Genomic DNA, 26320 nt, shown 5'->3' with positions numbered 1-26320 from the left:
CCCTGACCAAGGACTTCTGTTTCACAGAATGTTTTAAATGTCACTGCAGGCTTGGAGCAAAACAACACAGTGAAGGGAAAAGTACCTCTAAAATTCTCAGGGCAAAATGAGAAAAATCGAGTTCCCAGAGCTGCTACATCGAGAACAGAAAGAATATGGCCCGGAGGTGTTATTCCTTATGTTATAGGAGGCAACTTCACTGGTAAGATATTCCCAGAGTGTTTATTTTTATGAAGAAATATTATCATACAGATTAAGTGTGTGTTTTTGCAGAGTTTTATATATATATGTAATTAATATATAAAACATAGTATTAAATCAAGCATGAGAAATACTCCAGTCACCTTGGTTGTTAGTTTAGAATGTTTTTGGAATTGAAAAATGTCTTTAGTATTGAGCTCTAAAGGTTGAAAGTACTGTTCTGGTTTTTAAACTGAGCTTCAAATGTGCTCATGTCTGGAAGCTGATTTCTCTTCCACTGTCAGGTAGGGTGTATGTCCGGTTTATAGAGTCTTGTACACATGTATTAAGGCATTGAGTTCAAATCTCTGATTATAAGGGGAGTGTCCATTCTTAAGAGCGCTCGCTTGTGGTGTTCCAGGCTCATCTCTGTTGGTTGGTGAGCGTGACGGCATCTGAACTGCCCAGGCGGACTCAGGACGAAGGGGCCAGCATGTAGCCCTACTGCTCAAGACACACACTCTTTTATTAACATCCTGCCATTTTTCCAGGCAGCCAGCGAGCCATGTTCAAGCAAGCCATGAGGCATTGGGAAAAGCACACGTGTGTGACTTTTATCGAAAGAAGTGATGAAGAGAGTTACATTGTATTCACGTATAGACCTTGTGGGTAAGTGGAACCAGGGAATGACTTAAGCAAGTGTAGACGGGGGGGGGGGGGGGGGGGGGAATCCATAAGTAGGAGTCATGTCTCAATATTTGATTAGCATTTTGCCCATGAGAAAGTGTGAATTTTACATAAGAAAATAGATTAAATTTTTTTAATGTTTATTATTTTGGGGAGAGAGATGGTGTGTGAGTGGGGGAGGGGCAGAGAGAGAGGGACACACAGAATCCCAAGCAGGCTCCAGGCCCTGAGCTGTCAGCACAGAGCCCAATAGGGAGCTTGAGCTCACAGAGTGCAAGATCATGACCCGAGCCGAAGTCGGACGCTCAACCGACTGAGCCACCCAGGTGCCCCAAGAAAATATTATATTTTAAATAAATATATTCTCTGATCACACACTTTGATCATACACCTACCCCAAGTGTATTTCTCCACCAGGTCAACTACTTTTCTTTGTGTTGCAACTGTAACAGTGGTATGGCCAACATCCCACTCATCTGAATTGGAAACTGGTAATATTGTCTGGTGATTCTCTTGTGCTCTGTCTAAAACCTATGCAGTAAGATTACATTGATATTCACCGTGTCTGTTGATTTCCACCTCTAGCCTATGTCAGTACCTCAGTGCATATTTATCTCTTTGTCGTGCCACACCTGATCTATTCCGAACGCTCTCCCGTGTTCCTTCACCAACTTCCTGCCACTAGAATTATCTTCAAAAAATGCTGGACTGAGCAAGATACCACACTTTTTGAGGTGTTTCAGTGCTTCCTCGGACAGTGGCGTTTTCTAGATTTTCTCTTTACAGGCGGGTAACGAATACTCTCCAAAACAACTGTTCCGTAAGTTGTGAAATGCTGTGTTACATTTCAGTAGGTATTTCTGCAGCAATGTGCTAAGGAGCGCTATGAATATTCAACCAATTGAAGAGAATATAGAACCCAGTGTTTTTTAAACTTCTTGAAACACGAGAGCACCCATGCCCCTCTTTCAAAAGTGAAGAACACGCATCAGTATCCCAGAAATGTTAGCCTGCGAATAAGATCCAAATCCCTTGATATAACATTTAAAGAATGCCATGAACTTACCACAGCTTCCATCTGCAGCTTCTTCTGCCACCACGTCTCTGCACAAATCCTAGAATGTAGCCAAGTGACATTAATAGCAGCTCCCCAAGCAGTGCTGTGTCCTTTAAAGACGGTTTACTGTGAGAGGTTTCGAGCTTCTCTCCCCTCTGCTTCCACATTCGAACATTTGATTAAATGGAATGGGTGCTTGCTGAGAACACTTGCTAGGGTTTGCCGTCTGCTTTACATTGCATCCCGTCAGGAGGCACGCGCTCTGGGTCTACCACGTCAGTGATGCTGCTGTTGAGCAGTGGAATCCAGCACTGACAGCCAAGTCCCTCCATTGTAAAAGTTCTCATCATCGCAAAAGAGTGATGCTCTAATGTGGTTCTTTCCTTTGATCCCGTCTACACTTATTAGCTAGAATCCTTCTATACAGAGGGATGTTCTTTAGTCAGCTATAACTATCTGAATACCCTCTAGTATAGTTTACAATGAGGAAGTAAAAATGCTTAATTCCTTTGGAGGAAATAGTTCTTGCCTGATCACATATAATTTGGGAGGAGGGAATGTATATTTCACTAGGTACTGGGGGAGGATTATGCGATCTGGAGGATCTGGAGGTACTGGGGGAGGATTATGTGATCCCCCACTAGGTACTGGGGAGGATTTTTCTATCATGTATTCCTACAACATTTAACCTCACTTAAAAAGTAATAAATTTTAGGGGTGCCTGGGTGGCTCAGGCAGTTAAGTGTCTGATTTTGGCTCAGGTCATGATCTCATGGTTTGTGGGTTCGAGCCCTGCGTCGGGCTCTGTGCTGACAGCTCAGAGCCTGGAGCCTGCTTCGGATTCTGTGTCTTCCTCTCTCTCTGCCTGTCTCTAGCTTGTGCTCTGTCTCTGTCTCTCTCTCAAAAATAAATAAACATTAAACATTATTTTTTAAGTAATCAGTTTTAGTTTTGGCTCTATCTAGGGATCAAAATAATACATTATTTTTTTCTGTATAGTTTTGGAAAATGCCATAATTTTTTAGTTTTGACTTATTCAGGTAATGTTTTCTTCCAAATTACTCTAATTTTAGCTTGACAGGTTTTGGTTACATTTGGAATGCCTCCTAGTTCTTTATATCTATTTAATATTTAAAAGATCCAAATCTAGACTGTCCTTCCTTCCTTCTGGTTATCTAATAGGAATGGATATAGCTCAGCTTACATATTTCTAAATACATAATGTATTTAGATCAATACATCTTTCTTTTTTCTTTACCACCTTTCAATTTTGTAAAACAAATACAAACAAAGCACTGGCATACATTATTTTATTGATAAATTTCTGTTTGTAACAAATTCATAGTTATACTCATGTTCTTTCATTAATTTGGCTTTTTTTTTGAAAATTTTTCATTTTACTTGTTTTATTCTGCTAAACTATTTTTGCCATTCACTGTCATTTCTTCATGTTTTTTGCTTGTGCTTTTCTGATTGCTTGGACTGCCTTTGTTTCCATTTTTATCAGTGGAAATCATTCACATGTTTCTTTGTCACCCATTTCTGAGCTGCCCTCAGTGGGTCATTGCTCTACCCACAGCTATAATAGTTACATTCCCACCATTGGTTCATAGGTCTGCCTTCATCAGTGCTGAGGGCTGGTAGCTTATCTCTGTGTCCCTTGGGACACCCAGCATGCTGCTTTACAGATAGGTGATCGAGAAAATCCTGACAATTTATGCATCAGCTAAAGCACGTTCAATGTAATCCTAAAATAAAATTATGTAAGGATTTAAAGACGTATTGTAGAGCATGCACTTTAATGATTACTGTAATGACTTTAGAGAAATGCATACTGAAGGTGTGAATTGCCCTCAGATCTTTAAATCTGTATTTACACTCTTGGAATTAAATTTTGAGTATTTACATATGCATATAATTTTGACTGTTATGGTAGTAATATTGCATTTGATCATTTGTTTTGATACTCAGTTTCCCTTTTTACATTTTCAGTGATGGGAAGAATGATACATTTTATAGGAATCGATCATTGGCTTGTTAACCATTCTGACCATTTTGTGACTTCTAAATTTCATTTGGAACTACCACTATTGGCCATAATTTCATGAAACAGTTATTTCATCATTGAGGAGATTTTTCTGTGATGATGCTGTATTTAAATCTCATAGATATTAATCAAAATTATTAAAGAGTTTGGTTGTTGGTAATTACACAACATACTGAGGGCCACTGCAGTCAGATATATGTCAAGTCAAACACATAACACTCCTATTGGACTTTAGTACTGTGTCTTTTATATCATAAAAGCTGTTGCACATAGGGCATCAAATTTAATAATATCTAGTGTAACTCTCCATTGAGTACGGAGAGGCTGTAAAGTAGGGCCACTGATACTGATGGCAACATTGACCGTTCTATTTCTGGCTTTAAAATGTTAGGCAAACACATCTTACCACTTCATATCACTTTTTTCATTTTACTTACCCACTAAGCTTACTCACTAAGGCAACTTGTAGCTATTGTAGTTTTTTCTTTTTAATGTTTATTTATTTCTTTTGAGACAAAGAGTATAAGCAGGGGAGAGGCAGAGGGAGAGAGAGAGAGAGAGAGAGAAAATCCCAAGCAGGCTTCACTCTGTCAGCGCAGAGCCCAATTCAGGGCTCAATCTCATGAACGATGAGATGATGACTTGAGCTGAAATCAAGAGTCAGAGGCTTAACTGACTGAGCTACCCAGGCACCTTGCTATTGTAGTTTTTAACAAAACAACAGGGGGCTCTGGGGTGGCTCAGTTGGTTAGGCGCCTGCCTCTTGATATGGGCTCAGGTCATTGGGGTGAGATGGAGTTCTGTGTGGGGTGTCTGTGCAAAGCATGGAGCCTACTTTGGATTCTCTCTCCCTCTCTCTCTCTCTTGCTTGCACTCTCTCAGTGCTTTCTCATTCAAAATAAATACATAAATAAATAAATATTAAAAATATAAAATAAAGCAATAAAAATTGAAGCTAAAATAATGTCCTCATATTAATAGAAGAATTATTAAATGTGGAACGACTTGTACTATTTAGCACGTTCTATTTTCCCTCTTATTTTGCTAGAATCAGCTTTTTTTCACTATTTATTGGGTGCCTAATTCCATATCACATCTTTGGTAAGTGGGAAAATAATAAAGTTTTTAAAAAACAAAAGGTAAAGTTCAGAACTTTTTAGTATATGATATCTTTGATCCGTCTTCAATGGGACGTATGCTTTAACTCTCTCTTCCTATGTTGGCAAAACGTTTAAACTTAACAATAAATACTTCTTAAGTGAATATTTATTGTCATCAGTGGCATTTGTTTATTTCACAAGATTATTAATTATTAGCAAAATGATCATTTTATAACAACTGGTTTATTTCTTTGTAAGGCAGAAATTTATATATTACTTTTGTCTACTATACAACCTTATATTGCTGAATATCCTCTATTTTTTAAGCACAAATTTAAAATTTTTTACAGTCTTATATTAGTTTCAGGTGTACAATACAGCAATTCAACAATTCTGTACATCGTGTGGTGCTCATGTCAACAAGTGCACTCCTTAATCCCCATTACCTCTTTAGCCCATCCCCTACTCTCCTCCTCTCTGGTAACTATCAGTTTGTTCACTATAGTTAAGAGTCTGTTTGTTTAAATTTTTTTTAAAAAAATATTTATTTTTGAGAGACAGAGAGAGACAGAGCATGAGCAGGGGACGGGCAGAGAGGGAGACACAGAATCTGAAGTAGGCTCCAGGCTCTGAGATGTCAGCACAGAGCCCCACGTAGGGCTCGAAGCCACAAACCATGAGATCATGACCTTAGCCAAAGTCAGATGCTCAACAGACTGAGCCACCTAGGTGCCCCAAGAGTCTGTTTCTTAACTTTGTCTCTGTCTTTCTCTTTTTATCCTTTTGCTCATTTGTTTCTTAAATTCCACATATGAAGTGAAATCATACGGTATTTGTCTTTCTCTGATTGACTTATTTCACTTAGCATAATACTCCCTAGCTCCCTTCAGTTTGTTGCAAATGGCAAGGTTTCATTGTTTTTTACGGCTGAAGAGTATTCCATTGTATATATATATACCACATCTTCTTTATGTATTCATCAGTCAGTGCACACTTGTCCATTTTTAATTGGATCATTTGTTTTTTGTGGTGTTGAGTTTGATAAGTTCTTTACGTATTTTGGATACTGTCCCTTTATCAGATATGTCATTTGCAAATATCTTCTCCCATTCAGTAAGTTGCCTTTCAGTTTTGTTGACTGTTTCCTTTGCTGCCCAGAAGCTTTTTATTTTGATGTAGTCCCAGTAGTTTACTTTTGCTTTTGTTTCCCTTGTCTCAGTAAACCTATTTAGAAGGAAGTTTCTACAGCCAGCGTCAAAGAGATTACTGCCTGTGTTCTCCTCTAGGAATTTTATGGTTTCAGGTCTCAGATTTAGGTATTTAACCCATGAATATCCTCTATTTTATATTACCTCTCTTATTCTACTAGATAGTTTCTTGAACAATCTTACTGTTTTCCTATCTGCTAAATTTTAATGATTCCTTAAAAACAACTAGCCAGGGGCACCTGGGTGGCACAGTCGGTTAAGCGTCCGACTTCAGCCAGGTCACGATCTCACGGTCCGTGAGTTCGAGCCCCGCGTCAGGCTCTGGGCTGATGGCTCAGAGCCTGGAGCCTGTTTCCGATTCTGTGTCTCCCTCTCTCTCTGCCCCTCCCCTGTTCATGCTCTGTCTCTCTCTGTCCCAAAAATAAATAAACGTTGAAAAAAAATTTAAAAAAAAAAACAAACAACTAGCCAAACAAATAAGCTTAGGGTTAACTAATTTACTTACTTATTTATTTATTTTTTAGATTTTATGTTTTAAATTGTCTTTAGCTTTGGTCAGTTTGGTTATTCAGATTATGGCAGTAGTCACTTATATCCTTACGTACAGCATTTTCATTTTGTGCCACTTATTGTCCCAAATGGCAGACTATAAAATTGAACATGAGGTGTTTTTCTCTGCAAGGAAGTTACAGTTTGACAGAAGAGGTGTGCCAGCCAGGATTCCTGCTTGCAAACCATAGGGACTGGTTAACGTAAGCAGAAAACAACAACTCATTGGATTACTACATAATGTATAGAACCACATGAATGGAAAAAGTGGAGAGCCAGGTTGACGGAGGTATTGGGGGAAGATTATGTTTAACCCCTGGCCATAAACATCTTCACCCCTGCTTTGGGTACTCCGTGATAACCACCAGAGTCTTAGCTCCCTTCTGCACTTAACAAGACCTGTTCTTGTAACAGTATTTATTAATTTATTTATTTTGAAAATGATCTTTTCCCAGTTTTCTTATAGTGTAAATGACATAGAACATTGTATTAGTTTAATGTGTCTACCATGAAGTGTTGATATATGCATATGTTGTGAAATGATTCCCACACGGGTCGCCTGGGTGGCTCAGTTGGTTAAGCATCCAACTTCAGCTCAGGTCATGATCTCACGGTTCGTGAGTTCAAGCCCCACATCAGGCTCTGTGCTGACAGCTCAGAGCCTTGGAGCCTGCTTCAGATTCTGTGTCTCCCTTTCTCTCTGCCCCGCCCCTGCTTGCACTCTCTCTCTCTCTAAAAAATAAATAAACATTAAAAATTTTTTGAAATGATTCCCACAATAAATTTAGGTAACAGACATCACCTCACATAGTTGCAACATTTTTATTTTCCCGATGAGAACTTTTAGATTTGCTCTCTTAGCAACTTTGTAGTATGTGATAGAGTATTACTAACTTCAGGGACCATGCTATACATTACACTTGCAGGACTTATTTATCTTGTAACTGGAAGTTTGTACCTTTTAACCCCTTTCACTCATTTGACCCACCCACTACTTCCCACCCCAAGCTCTTGCAATTACCAGTGTGTTCTCGGTATCTATGGAGCTGTACTAACTATAGCCTGACTATATTTTAGGCGCTAGAGATATCAGTGTGTAAAACGTGTAAGTTGTCTGCCCACAAATAGCTTATGTTCTAGGATAAGGCGTCAGAAAAAACCATGAAAATAAATGAAATATAAAATGTATTAATAGACTGTAAATTATAGAGACAGAAAGAAAAGCCATGTAAATGGTATGGAAAGGCATTTGCACAAAAACTTGAAAAAGCAGGTGAAACAAGTCGTATGCTGCCTGGGAGAATAGAGTTCCTGACAGAGGAAATAACAAGTAAAAAGGCTTTAAGGCAAGAGCTTGTCTGTATGCTCAAGGCACAGCAAGGAGACCACATGGCTCAGGTAGAGTGAGTTACAGGGACAGTAAGAAGAGATGGGATCCGTATGGTAAGACATTTATGTGTGAAGACCATGTAGGATCTTTACAGTTATTTGTAAGTACTGTACTTTAGATTTTCCTCTGAGCTTTATTAATCAGCTGAAACAACTTATATCATTGTAATACATGACCCTTAAACCTCAGTAGCTTAGAGTAATGTATTGATTCCTTATTTATAAGGATATTGGATACAGATATTGATTCCTTATTTATATTGCATGTCCATCACTGGTTGGCTGTGTCTCACTCCAGAGTTATCACTTTAATGTTCAGTATGATGGCGAAACCTCTTTTTAGAACATTGCAATTGTGGCAGATCAAACAGAGACAGTATTGACAACCATGTTGACTATTAAAGATTCTCTCTGGGGGCACCTTGGTGGCTCAGATGGTTAAGCATCTGACTTTGGCTCTGGTCATGATCTCAGGTTCCGTGAGTTCAAGCCTGCTCCAGGCTCTGTGCTGACAGCTCAGAACTTGGAGCCTGCTTCAGATTCTGTGTCTACTCTCTCTGCCCTTCCCTTGCTGACACTCTTGTCTCTCTCACTCTTAAAAATAAACATAAAAAAAAATAGTTCAAGCCTGCTCCAGGCTCTGTGCTGACAGCTCAGAACTTGGAGCCTGCTTCAGATTCTGTGTCTACTCTCTCTGCCCTTCCCTTGCTGACACTCTTGTCTCTCTCACTCTTAAAAATAAACATAAAAAAAAATTAAAGATTCTCTCAGAATTTACACAGTTTGTGCTCACATGACATTATCCAGAGCAAGTCACATAACCAAACTCAACATCAATGGTATAAGGATGTATAATTATCTTCCAGTGAGGGGTAATGAATGTTTTTGAACATTGACACAATTTGTCATAGAACCATTGGAGAATATTGAGAAGAGACGTAATATGACTTTACATTTTTAAATTATTTCAATGTTAAGTAAAGACTGCTGTGGAGAGGACATCTTCTTGGATGTCATGATAGATTATCTTATAGGCAACTTCCAATGGTGCTTTGGTTCCCCAGTCTGAGGCAAAGGTAAGGAGTAGCAGGTTTGAGATTACTTGATTACTGTCTGTGGTTCAGAGAGAGGTGTCACTTCTCTATAGATGGTGAAACTTTTTCTTGAGACAATAAATAGAACTTTTGGTGGTCAAATTTTAAAAGCAGCACACGAATAAGAAATAAAAAAAAAAACAAAAGCCATATACAAGAAAAATGGCATCACCTGAGCTACATTAGAGGCTAATACCTAGACATCCTTAAACCACTTTTTTATAAACTACACATATTACACTGTCATTCCACACCTAGTTCTATGTGCATATATTTAGTTATTTATTCATCTGAGCATCCAGAATTATTCTCGACCTAAAACACTATGAATCAAATCACCATATTTTTCTTCTTTCACAGGAGCATTGTAAGTCAGTGGGAAATGTATTTTCAATTTCTGTTATGGAATCCCACCTTGTATATTGGAAATTGCTATGGGTGAAATTATGGTAAAGAAGGCGTTTTAGATTAAATAAGTTGACCACATGGCTTGACTATCTCCCAGATTTTGATTTGCGAGGTATTTTCTTATTTGAATACAACCAGCAAGAATGACTTAGCATGTGTAATTTAGTTGCTATATAGTCATCAGATATTTGTTTAACTACTTCTGCTCTATGGTAGTGAATGATTCAGTTTAAATATCTCCAAAATTTGCAAATTTTGTGTTTTTCTACATCTAATACTTTACTGTTTGGGTATTTGATAAGTATCTGTGTTTAGGTTGAAAAATGCTATTAAATATGGGAGCAAAACCAAGATTTCCTGTTTTTTTTTCTTACCGGTTACCTCTTTTTTTGTTATTGACTTATCAAGCTTTGTTAACTGTTATAATAGACTCATAAATAATAAATCTGTGGCATAGGATAAGATGGTTAAGGCTTTAAAGCCTACAGAAATAAATGCAATGACAAATATTTGTATTTGTGAACAATCAAAAGGGCTACTGAATATGCTTACTGTGGAAAGTGAAAACTTGTGAAATTCCTTTGAATCATTTGGGCAATTAATTTTTGGAAATTTTCTATTTTAATTTGATAAATTTAAAAAATTGTTTGCTTAAATCATTTTTGATCAAGAGCAAGAATTTAGAATAATAGTCATAAAAGTAATTGCGGGGCTTGAAAAAGTTTAGAGGACAGCAGAGAATCTATTGCTACAGAGATCAGGGGACTAAGAAACAGTCATGAGGAGCTAAAAAATGCTGTAAATGAGGTGCAAAATAAAATGGAGGCGACCACAGCTCAGATTGAAGAGGCAGAGGAGAGAATAGGTGAATTAGAAGACAAAATTATGGAAAAGGAGGAAGCTGAGAAAAAGAGAGATTAAAAAAAAAAATCCAGGAGTGTGAGGGGAGAATTAGAGAACTAAGTGATGCATTTAAATGGAATAATATCCATATCATAGGAGTTCCTGAAGAGGAAGAGAGAGAAAGGGGCTGAAGGTGTACTTGAACAAATCATAGCTGAGAACTTCCCTGATCTTGGGAAGGAAAAAGGCATTGAAATCCAAGAGGCACAGAGAACTCCCTTCAGATGTAACTTGAATCGATCTTCTGCATGACATATTATAGTGAAACTGGCTGGCAAAATACATGGATAAAGAGAAAATTCTGAAAGCAGCTAGGGATAAACAGGCTCTAACGTATAAAGGGAGACCAATAAGTCTAGTGGCAGATCTATCTACTGAAACTTGGCAGGCCAGAAAGGAATGGTAGGAAATCTTCAATATGATAAACAGAAAAAATATGCAGCCGAGAATCCTTTATCCAGCAAGTCTGTCATTCAGAATAGAAGGAGAGATAAAAGTTTTCCCAAACAAACAAAAACTGAAGGAATTCATCACCACTAAACCAGCCCTACAAGAGATCCTAAGGGGGATTCTGTGAGTGAAATGTTGCAAGGACCACAAAGTGCCAGGGACATCACTACAAGCATGAAACCTACAGACATCACAATGACTCTAAACCCATATCTTTCTATAATAACACTGAATGTAAATGGACTAAATGCTTCAACCAAAAGACATAGGGTATCAGAATGGGCAAAAAAACAAGACCCATCTATTTGTTGTCTACAAGAGACTCATTGTGGGCCTGAGGACATGTTCAGATTTAAAGTAAGGGGATGGAGAACTATCTATCATGTTACTGGAAGTCAAAAGAAAGCTGGAGTAGCCATACTTATATCAGACACACTAGACTTTAAATTAAAGGCTGTAACAAGAGATGCAGAAGGGCATTATATAATAATTACAGGGTCTATCCATCAGGAAGAGCTAACAATTATAAATGTCTATGTGCCGAATATGGGAGTCCCCAAATATATAAAACAATTAATCACAAACATAAGCAACCTTATGGATAAGAATGTGGTAATGCAAGGGAGTTTAATACCCCACTTACAACAATGGATAGATCATCTAGACACGGGATCAATAAAGAAACAAGGGCCCTGAATGATACATTGGATCAGATGGCCTTGACAGGTATATTTAGAACTCTGCATCCCAAAGCAACAGAATATAGTTTCTTCTCGAGTGCACATGGAACATCCTCCAAGATAGACCACATACTGGGTCACAAAACAGCCCTTCATACGTATAAAAGAATTGAGATCATACCATGCATACTTTCAGACCACAATGCTATGAATCTTGAAATCAACCACAGGAAAAAGTCTGGAAAACTTCCAAAAGCATGGGGGTTAAAGAACACCCTACTAAAGAATTAATGGGTCAACCAGGCAATTAGAGAAGAAATTTAAAAATATATGGAAACAAATGAAAATGGAAACACAACAATCCAAACACTTTGGGATGCAGCGAAGGCAGTCCTGAGAGGAAAATACATTGCAATCCAGGCCTATCTCAAGAAACAAGAAAAATCCCAAATACAAAATCTAACAGCACACCTAAAGGAACTAGAAGGAGAACAGCAAAGATGCCCCAAACCCAGCAGAAGAAGAGAAATAATAAAGATCAGAGCAGAAATAAACGATATAGAATCTAAAAAAAAAAAACCTGTAAGGCAGATCAATGAAACGAAGAGCTGGTTTTTTGAAAAAATAAACAAAATTGACAAACCTCTAGCCAGGCTTCTCAAAAAGAAAAGGGAGATGACCCAAATAGATAAAATCATGAATGAAAATGGAATTATTACAACCAATCCCTCAGAGATACAAACAATTATCAGGGAATACTATGAAAAAATATATGCCAACAAACTGGACAACCTGGAATAAATAGACAAATTCCTAAGCATCCACACGCTTCCAAAACTCAAGTAGGAAGAAATAGAAAACTTGAATAGACACATAACCAGCAAAGAAATTGAATCAGTTATCAAAAATCTCCCAACAAATAAGAGTCCAGGACCAGATGGCTTCCCAGGAGAATTCTACCAGACATTTAAAGCAGAGATAATACCTATCCTTCTCAAGCTTTCCAACAAATAGAAAGGGAAGGAAAACTCCCAGACTCATTCTATGAAGCCAGCATTACTTTGATTCCTAAACCAGACAGAGACCCAGCAAAAAGAGAACTACAGGCCAATATCCCTGATGAATATGGATGCAAAAATTCTCAGTAAGATACTAGCAAATAGAATTTAACAGCATATCAAAAGAATTATTCACCTTGATCAAGTGGGATTCATTCCTGGGCTGCAGGGCTGGTCCAACATTCGCCAATCAATCAATGTATTACATCACATTAATAAAAGAAAAGAAAAGAACCATATGATCCTGGTCAATCGATGCAGAAAAAACATTTGACAAAATTCAGCATCCTTTCTTAGTAAAAAACCTCGAGAAAGTCGGGATAGAAGGAACATACTTAGATATCATAAAAGCCATTTATGAAAAGCCCACAGCTAATATCATCCTCGATGGGGAAAAACTGATAGCTTTCCCCCTGAGATCAAGAACACAACAGGGATGCCCACTCTCACTGCTGTTGTTTAACATAGTGTTGGAAATTCTAGCATCAGCAATCAGACAACAAAAGGAAATCAAAGGCATCAAAATTGTCAAAGATGAAGTCAAGCTTTCACTTTTTGCAGATGACATGATATTATACATGGAAAATCCATCTGATAGACTCCACCAGAAGTCTGCTAGAACTGATACATGAATTCAGCAAAGTCGCAGGATACAAAAATCAATGTACAGGAATCAGTTGCATTCTTATACACTAATAATGAAGCAACAGAAAGACAAATAAAGAAAGTGATCCCATTCACAATTGCACCATGAAGCATAAAAAACCTAGGAATACACCTAACGAAAGATGTAAAAGATCTGTATGCTGAAAACTATAGAAAGCTTATGAACAAAATTGAAGAAGTTATAAAGAAATGGAAAAACATTCTGTGCTCATGGATTGGAAGAATAAATATTGTTAATATGTCAATACTCCCCAAAGCTATCTACACATTCAATGCAATCTGAATCAAAATTGCACCAACATGCTTCTCGAAGCTAGAATAAGCAATCCTAAAATTTCTATGAAACCACAAAAGGCCCCGGATAGCCAAAGTAATTTTGAAGAAGACCAAAGCAGGAGGCATCACAATCCCAGACTTTAGCCTCTACTACAAAGCTGCAGTCATCAAGACAGCATGGTATTGGCACAAAAACAGACACATAGACCAATGGAATAGAGTAGAGACTCCAGAAGTGGACTCGCAGAAGTATGGCCATCTAATCTTTGACAAAACAGGGAAGAATATCTAATGGAAAAAAGAGTGTCTTTAACAAATGGTGCTGGGAGAGCTGGACAGCAACATGCAGAAGGATGAAACTAGACCACTTTCTTACACCATTCACAAAAACAAACTCAAAATGGATAAAGGACCTGAATGTGAGACAGGAAACCATCAAAACCCTAGAGGAGACAGCAGGAAAAAATCTCTCTGACCTCAGCTACAGCAATTTCTTACTTGACAAACCCCAAAAGCAAGGGAATTAAAAGCAAAAATGTACTTTTGGGACCTCATGAAGACAAAAAGTTTCTGCACTGCAAAGGAAACAATCAACAAAACTAAAAGGCAACCAATGGAATGGGAAAAGATATTTGCAAATGACATATTGGACAAAGGGCTAGTATCCAAAATCTATAAAGAGCTCACCAAACTCCACACCCGAAAAACAACCCAGTGAAGAAATGGGCAGAAAACATGAATAGACACTTCTCTAAAGAAGACAACTGGATGGCCAACAGGCACATGAAAAGATGCTCAACATCGCTCTTCATCAGGGAAATACAAATCAAAACCACCCTCAGATACTGTAACCTCACGCCAGTCAGAGTGGCTAAAATGAACAAATCAGTAGACTCTAGATGCTGGCGAGGATGTGGAGAAACGGGAACCCTCTTGCACTTTGGTGGGAGTGCAAACTGCTGAGTCGCTCTGGAAAACAGTGTGGGGGTCCCTCAGAAAATTAAAAATAGATCTACCCTATGACACAGCAATAGCACTGCTAGGAATTGACCCAAGGAATACAGTAGCACTGATGCATAGGGGCACTTGTACCCCAATGTTTATAGCAGCACTTTGAACAGTAGCCAAATTATGGAAAGAGCCTAAATGTCCATCAACTGATGAATGGATAAAGAAATTGTGGTTTATATACCCAATGGAATACTACGTGGCAATGAGTAAGAATGAAATGGCCTTTTGTAGCAACGTGGATGGAACTGGAGAGTGTTATGCTAAGTGAAATAAGTCATACAGAGAAAGACAGATACCATATGTTTTCACTCTTGTGTGGATCCTGAGAAACTTAACAGAAGACCATGGGGTAGGGGAAGGAAAAAAAAAAAGAGGTTAGAGAGGGAGGGAGCCAAAACATAAGAGACTCTTAAAAACTGAGAACAAACTGAGGGTTGATGGGGCTGGGAGGGAGGGGCGAGTGGGTGATGGGTATTGAGGAGGGCCTGTTGGGATGAGCACTGGGTGTTGTATGGAAACCAATTTGACAATAAATTTCATATTTAAAAAAAATAAAGAGGAAATAAAAAGAAATAAAAAGAAATACAAAATTGTTTGGCATCTTGTGTATCATGATCACCAACTATCCAAGACCAATTACTTACCCTCAATTGATGTCTCAGGGTGTGATTCTATAGATAAGCATTTTAATGTAAACCTTAACTATCAAAGTTTTAGATATAATTATATTTATATTAGCAAATGTCATAATTATGCCGGCTGTTGATTTTTCTTCACCAGTTAACTCTAGATAATTTACCTTTTGAAACTAATTTTTCCTTCATTGGCTCCTTCTTTTAAAAGTTTTCTTCTTGAGATAAATTCTCCCATGAGTAGGAAAAGTAACTCCGTTTTTGATTAGCTGTCTTTCTTTCATAAAGAAATTTAATTCTGTTTATTTTAGAGTTGTTTTTTTTTTATAAATTTTTTTTTTCGTTTATTTATTTTTGGGACAGAGAGAGACAGAGCATGAATGAGGGAGGGGCAGAGAGAGAGGGAGACACAGAATCGGAAACAGGCTCCAGGCTCTGAGCCATCAGCCCAGAGCCTGACGCGGGGAATCGAACTCACAGACCGCGAGATCGTGACCTGGCTGAAGTCGGATGCTTAACTGACTGCGCCACCCAGGCGCCCCAAATTCTGTTTACTTTAAAGAGGAACAATAAACTTTGTTTTTATATTCAAAACTGAAATAATGGATTATTGCCAAGTAACCATAGTGACAAAGTAGTTACTTACCACAGTAGATGGATTTTGAGAATAAAAAACTATATTAGTATTAAATGTGGGCTGATAATTAATTGTGGGTTTAGCACATTAATCACCATCATAAGTATTTGATTTTCTGATATCTTTTGAATTCTCCCAATGATGATTGAAGGCATATCTTGTAACATATGAGTTAGTGAAAAAGCACTTCCAGTGATTATGTGAGGATGTGTGTTGTATGTAAGTTTACCAGGATATTAGAAATGGGCTGTATTTATTGATGAAAGGCTGTTCTGCCTCTGAATGTATTGGGCTTTGTAGGCCATCGTAATTCTTGCCAAAGTTTCATCATACTGTAACTCATTTATCATTTCCACCACCACTTTTCTCCTTTATTGCAGATGCTGCTCTTATGTGGGTCGCCGTGGAAATGGGCCTCAGGCAATCTCTATTGGCAAGAACTGTGATAAATTTGGAATTGTTGTTCATGAATTGGGCCATGTGATAGGCTTTTGGCATGAACACACACGACCAGATCGAGATAACCATGTCACTATCATAAGAGAAAACATCCAGCCAGGTGAGAGGCTTTAGAATATGTTGGGCTTAAGGTTGACAGAATATCTTTTAGTTGTGTTTACAGTATTTATTTAAGTTTTTCTTAAAACAATGTGAACTGATTTTTCGATATGGTAGAATCAGCATTTTGCTGATTAAAAAAATACCCATGATGGTATTATATTTTTAATTTGTTTTCCTTCAGACTGGATGATCTTAGATACTTTTTATGCTTGATCTTTTTTCTTAAGGTTTAGCTGTTTTATTTCTAAACTTCTGTGCTTTCCAAAAGTGGGTGTAGGCTATTGAGCCACAAATTGATAGTATTAAATTTTTAACAGCATTTTTAATACTTAGCTCTATACTTTATGTGGTAGGGATTTAGAAAAGACCCAGGTTTGACATGAAATGTGCTGCTACCATAGAAATCTACATTATACCAGGGACAATTTTTGGAGAAAATTTCAGGGAAATGAGTCATTTCTGGGATAGTCTAAATAGTTTCTTTGAGAATTCTCCTTCAACTACCCTGAAGATAAATTCTTAATAATTTTTTCAGTAGTTGAAATATCAGATATAATTAAAATTTAATTTTCTCTGATAGTTGATGTGTGATAATAACCTTATTTTTTTTTCAATGTTTATTTATTTTTGGGGACAGAGAGAGACAGAGCATGAACGGGGGAGGGGCAGAGAGAGAGGGAGACACAGAATCGGAAACAGGCTCCAGGCTCTGAGCCATCAGCCCAGAGCCTGACGCGGGGCTCGAACTCACAGACCGCGAGATCGTGACCTGGCTGAAGTCGGACGCTTAACCGACTGCGCCACCTAGGCGCCCCTGATAATAACCTTATTTTAAAGCTTTTTATTTAACTTTCATAAATTCTTAAAGATCAGTACATTTCAATTACCAAAAGATGAATTCTGGTTTTTGGAATCATCTTATAAGGTCATATGTATTTCAAGCATTAAAAAAGTAAATATTTGTCCTTATTTCTTTATTCATGGCAAGTTTTAAGTTACAAACATTGAATTCCTTAGAATTTCTTGTAATTAATGATATTGATCTATGTATTTACTCATCACATGTTTGGTTCTAATTATTTATTGAGGCATTGTTAGATGTTGAAAATACTGTGATGAAAAATATAAGGCTTCATGTGGGGTATGTGCGTATATATACATGATTGTAAGTGGGTGAGAAGAGTAATTATAGTCATATGATGAGAATACCATAAAGTCCCAGCAATGTGTAACAAAATGCCTTGGTGAGTCAAGGGAGATGTCACAAAGGAACTGAAATTTGGAAGTAAAGTAGAAGTGTTGAAAGTGCACCAAAGAGTTATAGAATTTTAAGCTGTAAAAAAATCATGATCATAGCTATAATTATAGAAAATCAAATCATTTTTTATTTTCCCATTATGGCTACATGGTATGTTGCAAATGGGAGATGAGTTGGTAATTACCTAATGAGGTTACATCATAGGGGATATTCTATATGAAGCTAGGGAACTTAGATTTTATCTTTTTTTTTAATATTTATTCATTTTTGAGAGAGAGAAAGGGAAAGACAGAGTGTGAGTGGGGAGAGGGGCAGAGAGAGAGACACACACAGAATCTGAAGCAGGCTCCGGGCTCTGAGCTGTCAGCACAGGGACTGATGCAGGGCTTGAACTCTCGACCTGAGCCGAAGCCTGGCGATTAACCAACTGAGCAACCCAGGTGCCCCGGATTTTATCTTTTAGCTACTGAGAATAATTGATGATTGAAAGCAGAACAAGTTCTGATTTAAAAAAAAAAAAAGATAAAAAAAAAGAATTCTTTCAGCTTTGAGATCCTTAACTGAGGATGGGAAAGTTGAGGTGGGGAGGATGAACTTAAGTTAAGGAAACCTATAAGAAGATTAAATAAGTAACTTATAAGAGATGACTAAGTCTTCAGTCAAGGAAGTGCAGTTCAAGAAGAATAAGAGGCAATGACCTTTCAAATATATTTTAAGAGGAACACTAACATAGGAAGGAAAATCTTCAAGGATTTATTTTTAGGCAACAGGATGAATGGTGACATCATCAAATGAAGGAAGAAATATGGATAAACAACATAATTTTTAGAGTGAGAAAGACAGATAATGATTTTATTTAGCAAATCCTTGATTTTGAGAAGCCATTGGATTATCCAAATGGAAGTGGTTAGTACACAAAGAAAAGTGAGTCTAAACTTCAGCCTGTATCTAGAGAAGGAAATTTGATGGTAGATTTGACTGTCTAGGGAAATATTGAAGGGAGAGGAAAATACACCTGAGGATAGAAAGTAGGAGATGGCAAAAAATCCCCCCAAAGACCAATAAGGTTTGGTCTAAAAGGTAGAAGAAAAATCATTGAATATGATGTCCTAGGGAAGAGGTCATTTCAAGACTGATAAAGTAGGAGAAGAGGAGGGGGTGGTTCCAGATGGCAGTCTAAATATATCCTGAACTCACTTCCTGCCATGGACACAACAAACTACAGCTATGTGTGGAATACTTTCTCTGAAAATATCTTGATAACTAGATGAACAGAGCCTCTCCAACAAAGGATTAAAGACCCACATGGAGAGAGGGTAGGAGAGGTGGAGACATACCTGCTGCCAAAAAATCCAGTTCTAGGCATGATGACCCCTAATCAGAAGAGATCTCAAAAGTACAGCACTTCCCCCTGTGGAGCAAGGGGTTTGGGCCCTACATCAGACACCTCAACCTTTGGGTCCTGCACGGGAAACATGAGCCCCCCAAACATAAAACATGAGGGATTATATCCAGGAGAAGAATAGAACTGGAAGGAACGGAGAACCTGCCTTTAAGGGGCTCACGTGCAGACTCACGCACCCTATGACCCAGTGCAAAAACAGCAGCTTGAAAAGCACCTAGTCCTTATGTGAAGCAGACCCAATGACTAATCGTAAAATGACCACTAGACAGGAAGGAATGTGTTGGGACTCTCCAGGGACAGAAGGAGTGGTAGGTGCCATTTTTTTCAACCTCTTTCTCCTTGCTAATGCCGACACTGGTGGGTGCCATTTTAACAATGTCTGCCTAACCTGCTTGCGCAGGTAGGCGCAGACCCCCTCACCGTGCCTCAGCTATGCCACAGCCAGCTGGGAGAGCACCCTTCCCCACACTAGAACCATGTCACAGTCAGCCAGACAAGAGGCTTTCCCTCCCAAAGCACAGATCTACCACAGCTAGGCAAATGCCCTACCCCTCCTGTGCCATAGCCATACCACAGCCGGGCAAGCACCTCACAGCCATGGCTGTGGCTCTGCCACCGCTGGTGGGTGCATGTACCCCACACAGGAGATACCTTGGAGTGTCTGGCTCTGGTAGCCAAGGGGATTTTGTTCCTGGGCCTCATGGGTCATCTTCTACACAAAGCCCGTTCTTCGAGACTGGGAGATGTAGCTGTTCTGCCTCATACACAGGAACAAATACAGAAGAGGCAAAATGAGACAGGGGAATATATTTCAAATGATAGACAAGACAAAACCTCAGATAATGATCTTAATGAAACAGAGATACATAGTCTACCTGATAAAAAGTTCAAAGTAATGGCCAGAACGTTGCTCACTTCACCAGGGAGAAGAATGGATGAATACAATGAGAACTTAAACAAAGAAAATATGAGAAAGTACCAAATAGAAGTTACAGGGTTGAAGAATACAATAATGGATGAAAAATACACTAAAGGGGTTCAACAATAGAGTGGATAAAGCAGAAGAATGGATCAGAGAATTGAAAGGCAAAGCAATGGAACTCACTTAGAGTAGCAAAACGAAAAAAAAATTTAAAAAGGTGGAATATCTTGAGGGACTTATGGGACAACATTAATTAGAATAGTATCTGCATATAGGAGTCCCAGAAAGAGAAGAGAGTGAAAGGAACAGAAAGGTTATCTGAAGAAATCATGGCTGAAAACTTCCCTAATCTGGGGATGGAAACAGACATCCAGCTCCAGGAAGCCCATAGAGTTTCAAATAAGATGAACCCAAAGAGGTCCACACCAAGACACCTTCTAATTAAAACATCAAAAGTTAAATACAAAGAGATAATCTTAAAAGTAGCAAGGGAAAAAGCTTACATACAAAGGCAATCCCATAAAGCCATCAGCAGAATTTTTAGAAGAAACTTTAGCAGAACAGAAGAGAGTGGCATGACCTATTCAAAATACTGAAAGGAGTGGGGGAGGGGGGGCGGCGGGAAACCTTCCAACCAAAGAATTGAAGGAGAGAGAGTTTTCCAGACAAGCAAAACTTTAAAGGAATCCATAACCATTAAACCAGACTTACAAGAAACTGTAAAAGGACGTCTTTTTTAAATTGTTTTAATGTTTATTTATTTTTGAGAGAGAGGGAGAGAAACAGAGCATGAATGGAGGAGGGCAGAGAGACAGAGAGACACAGAATCCAAAGCAGGCTCCAGGCTCTGAGCTGTTAGCACAGAGCCTGACATGGTGCTTGAACTCACAAACCGTGAGAACATGACCTGAGCTGAAGTCAGACACTTAACTGACTGAGCCATCCAAGTACCCCTAAAAGGACTTCTTTAAATAGAAAAGTACTGACAGTAATTAATGACAATAAAACATAAAAAGTAAAAATGTCACTGGGAAAAGAAAATGTATAGTAAAGGTAACAGGTTAATAACTGATAAAGCTAGTATAAAATAGGTCAAAAGGAAAAGATAGATTAACTATAATAATCAGTTCAAAGGTACATAAAATAAAAAGATTTAAAATGTGATATCAAAAGCAAAACATGGGCGGGGGGGAGTAAGAATGTAGTTTTGGAATGTATTCAAATTTAAGTTGCTATCAACTTAAAATAGACTGTTATATACATAGGATGTTATATGTGAATCTGACAGTAACCATAAGCAAACACTTATAGTGAATACCCAAAAGAAAATGAGAAAGGAATCTAAATATAACACTAAGGAAAGGTATCAAACCACAAGGATAAAAAGAAAGACAAGAAGAAAGGAACAGAGAGGAATTACAGAATCAGCCAGAAAACAGTCAACAAGATGGCAATAAGTACATACCTATCAATAATTACTTTAAATGTAAATGGACTAAATACTCCCATCAAAAGATATAAAGTGGCTGAATATTTTAAAAACTACTCACTTATATGTTGCCTATAAGAGACTCACTTAAGAACTAAGGACACCAGACTGAAAGTGAAGGAATGGAAAAAAGATATTTTCTCCACTGAGTCATTGAAGAATTTAAAAGAGAAATTAAAAAATACCTAGATACAAAGGAAAATAGAAATATGATATACCAAAATCCATGGAATGCAGTAAAGTAATTATAAGAGGTTAAGTTCATAGCAATACAGGCCTATCTCAAGAAAAAAAAAAAAAAGCTCAAATAAACAATCTAACTTTATACCCAAAGGAACTAGAAAAAGAACAAATGAAGCCAAAGTTAGTAGAAGAAAGGAAATAATAAATGGAATAGAACTTAATAGATAATAGAAAATATCAATGAAATTAAAAGTTAGGTCTTTGAAAAGGTAAAATTGATAAACCTTCAGTTAGACTCACCAGGAAAAAGAGAAGGCTCAAATAAATAAAATTAGAAATGAAATAGAAGTAACAACTGATACCATAGCAATACAAAGGATCATTAGACTAATATGAACAATTATAGGTAAGCATATAGGGTAACCTGGAAGAATTAGTTATGTTCCTAGAAACATACAATCTTTCAAGACTGAATCATAAGGAAATAGAAAACCTGAATATACTAATTACTTATAAAGAGGTTGAATTAGTAACTAAAAACTCCTAACATACAAAAGTCCAGGACCAGAATGCTTCATTGGTAAGTTCTACTTAATATTCAAAGAAGACGTAATACCTATCCTTCTCAAACTATTCCAAAAAATTGAAGAGGATGAAATGTTTCTGAACTCATTTTACAAAGTCAGCATTACTCTAATACTAAAACCAGACAAGGGCAGCACAAAAAAGGAAAATTACAGGCCAATATCCCTGATGAATATAGATGCAAAAACCCCAGTAAAGTATTAGCAAATATTAATAAACCAAAATAATCCATTAAAAGGATCATACACTATGATCAAGTGCATTTTATTCCAGGGATGCAAGGATGGCTCAAACGTGCAAATTAACCAATGCGATATACCACATTAACAAAATATAAAAATGAGGAGAAAATAGGTGATTGGCGTTGAGGAGGAGGGCACTTGTTGAGATGAGCACTGGGTGTTGTATGTAAGCGATGAATCACGGGAATCTACCTCCAAAACCAAAAGCACACTCTATGTTAATCAATTTGATAATAAATTATATTAAAAAATAATAATTGGGAACAAAAACCCCACAAAACATAGAAATCACATGATCAATTAAAAAGATACAGAAAAAGCACTTGAGAAAATTCAACATCTATTTATAATAAAAACTCTCAACAAAGTGGGTGTAGAGGGAATGTACTTTGACATAATAAAGACCATATATCACAAAATCACAGCTAATATCTTACTCAGTGGTAAAAAACTGAAAGTGTTTCCTGTAAGGTCAGGAGCAAGACACTTTTGGCACTTTTATTCAAAATACTATTGGAAGTTCTAGCTACAGCAGTTCGATCAGAAAAAGAAGTAAAAGGCATACAATTTGGAAAGGAAGTAAAATGGCCACTATTTATAGATGACATGATGCTATTTGTAGGAAACTAAAGGCTCCACCAAAATAACTTCTGGTGCCAATAAATGAATTCAGTAAATTTTGTGGAATACAAAATTAATATATAAAACTATTGTATTTCTATACACTAATAAATTATCACAAAGAGAAATCAAGAAAACAATCATTTATGATTGCATCAGATGGTATAAAATACCTTGGAATATGTTTAACCAGGGGAGTGAAAGACTTGTATACTGAAGACTAGTAAGACACTGATGAAAGAAATTGAGGAAAACACAGGTAAGTAAAAACATATTCCATGTTCATGGATTGAAGAATTAATATCGTTAAATATCCATGCTACCCAAAGCAATATACGGATTCAGTGCAATCCCTATGAAAATTCTAATGGCAATTTTTAGAGACCTAGAACAAATAATGCTAAAATTTGTATGGAGTCGCAATAGACTCTGAATAGACAAAGCAATCTTGAGAAAGAAAAAACAAAACCAGAAGTATCATGCTCCCTGATTTCAAACTGTACTACGCAATTACAGTAATCAAAACCGTATGGTACCGGCTTAAAAACAGCCTCATAGATCATTGGAACAGAATAGTGTGCCTAGAAATAAACTAAAACATATGTGATCAATTAATCTATAGCAAAAGGAGCAAGAACAATGCAATGAGGAGAGGATAGTTTCTTCAATAATTGGTGCTGGGAAAACGGGACAGCTACATGCAGAAGAATGAAAGTGGACCACTATCTTCCACCATTCACAAAAATTAACTCAAAATGGATTAAAGTCTAATGTAAGACCTGGAACCATAAAATTCCTAGAAGAAAACATTGGCAGTAAGCTCTTTGACTTTAGGCTTAGCAATGGTTTTTTTTTTTTTTAATCTGATTCCAAATGCAAAGGTAATAAAAGGAAAAATAAATGTGTCTACATCAAACTAAAACGCTTCTGCATAGTGAAAGAATCCATCAATAAAATGGAAGGCAACTTGCTGAATGGGAAAAGACATTTGCAAATCATATATATGATAAGGGGTTATTAGCACCCAAAATATATAAAGAACTCATACAATTTAACAACAAAATATAATCTGGTTAAAAAATGGACAGAGGCTCTGAATAGACATTTTTCCAAAGAAGACATACAGATAGGCAACAGGCACATGAAAAGATGTTCAACATCATTAATCATCAGGGTAATGCAAAATAAAACTACAATCAGATATCATCTCATACCTGTTAAAACAGCTTTTATAAAAAAGACAAGAGATAACAAGTCTTGGAAGGATATGGAGATAAGGGAGTCTTCTCCATATCCATATCTGCACTGGTGAAGATACCATAGAAAACAGGATGGAGGTTCTTCAATAAATTAAAAATAGAACTACCATATGATCCAACAATTCCACTTCTTGGTATCTATGCAAAGAAAACAAAATTACCAATTCAAGAAGATATATGCATCCCTGTCTCCATTGCAGCATTATCCACAGTAGTCAAAATAGGAAAACAACTTAAGTATCCATCCGTCAATAAATGAATGAATAAAGAAGACCTCTCTCTCTCTCTCTCTCTCTCTCTCTCTCTCTCTCTCTCTCTCTCACACACACACACACACACACACACACACACTGGTATATTACTCAGTCATGAAAAATGAAATCTTGCCATTTGTGACAACATTGATGGACCTTGAGGGTATTATGCTAAGTGAAATAAGTCAGACAGAGAAAGACAAATCCGCATGATTTTAATTCTAATTGGAATCTAAAAAATAAAACTAACAAACGCATAAACCAGAACAAAACTGAGATTCATAGATACAGAGAATAGAGTGGTGGTTGCCAAAGGAGAGGGGATTCGGGGATATGAAGTAGGTAAACAGAATCAAGAAGTATAAACTTCCAGTTATAAAATAAGTAAGTCATGGAGATGTAATGTACTGCACAGGGAATTCAGTCAGCATTTTATTAACTCCGCATGGTGATTGATGGTGATTAGATTTATTGTGGTGACCAGTTTGCAGTGTATACAAGCATCTAATCACTATGTTGTACACATGAAACTAATATAATACTGTATGTCAATTGTACATCAGTTTAAAAAATGATGAAATCATTTGTAGTGTTGATTATCAAGGAGAAGTAAAGCAAACGTTTACTCCCAATATAGGAGGCTCAAATGCCTGAGCCAGCTATCAAAGTTCATCTTACTTTATATCATTAAGAAAGGAATAAAAAGGAGACAATATTTCGGGAAATGATTTCAACTATCAATTAATGAGAAGTTTGCTGTTAACCATAGCTATTAAGTTTCTTTTATTACGTGGAGAAAACATCTTATAAAGGAAGTAACTTTCAAGAATGATTCTTACTCTTAATAATAGGACTCTGTTTTAACATAAGGATGTATTTAAAACAAGCAAGAAATATGTAAGTAGTATATAAATGTATAATACTTAACACCGTGCTTAGGAAATTATGGCTATTCATACTCTGGGTGACTCAACATTCAGGCAAATGGAAAAGAAAGAATTTATTGTGTGAGATTTTCTGAGTATTTGGAACTAGTGTAGCAAGGCAATCCTAGTATGAAAGAGTTCATGCTGGAGATTAATCTTCAACAAGTTTATGACTTGCTCTGGCTCAGAAACTTAAGATCAACTGTTATTCAAGGGCAATGTCTAATAAGTGCAGACTTTAGCCTCACATTTATATGCAAAATTAGTAACTACAATAGGAACCAGATTGTTACAAGGATTGTATTACTTCAATCCATTTTATTTATTTTATTTTATTTTTTTTTAAGTTTCTCTATTTACTTTGAGAAAGAGAGAGAGAGAACAAGCAGGGGAGGGGCAGAGAAAGAGCAGTGGGGAGAGAGGGAGAGGAAGAGAGAATCCCAAGCAGGCTCTGCATTGTCAGCGCAAAGCCCAACGCAGGGCTTGAACTCATGAACTGCGAGATCATGATGATCTGAACTGAAATCACTATGACATCATGACCCGAGCTGAAACCAAGGGTCAGATGCTTAACCAGCTGAGC

At 37.2% G+C, this 26320-nt stretch overlaps 1 protein-coding gene across 5 annotated transcripts in view; it reads left to right on the top strand.

The window, feature by feature from the left end:
• The window catches only part of TLL1 (tolloid like 1), a 213917-nt gene that overhangs the window by 90270 nt on the left and 97327 nt on the right, over positions 1–26320 (top strand). For all 5 annotated transcript variants that reach the window (XM_023252694.2, XM_023252695.2, XM_045055704.1 and 2 more), the window contains 3 exons: positions 50–202; positions 732–849; positions 16413–16591. In XM_023252694.2, the coding sequence (XP_023108462.2) occupies positions 50–202; positions 732–849; positions 16413–16591 (450 nt within the window). The remainder of the gene's footprint in view (positions 1–49; positions 203–731; positions 850–16412; positions 16592–26320) is intronic.

Source organism: Felis catus, chromosome B1 (assembly GCF_018350175.1).
Source record: "Felis catus isolate Fca126 chromosome B1, F.catus_Fca126_mat1.0, whole genome shotgun sequence".
Classification (NCBI taxonomy): domain Eukaryota; kingdom Metazoa; phylum Chordata; class Mammalia; order Carnivora; family Felidae; genus Felis; species Felis catus.
This window is presented reverse-complemented; position numbering and strand designations above follow the sequence as displayed.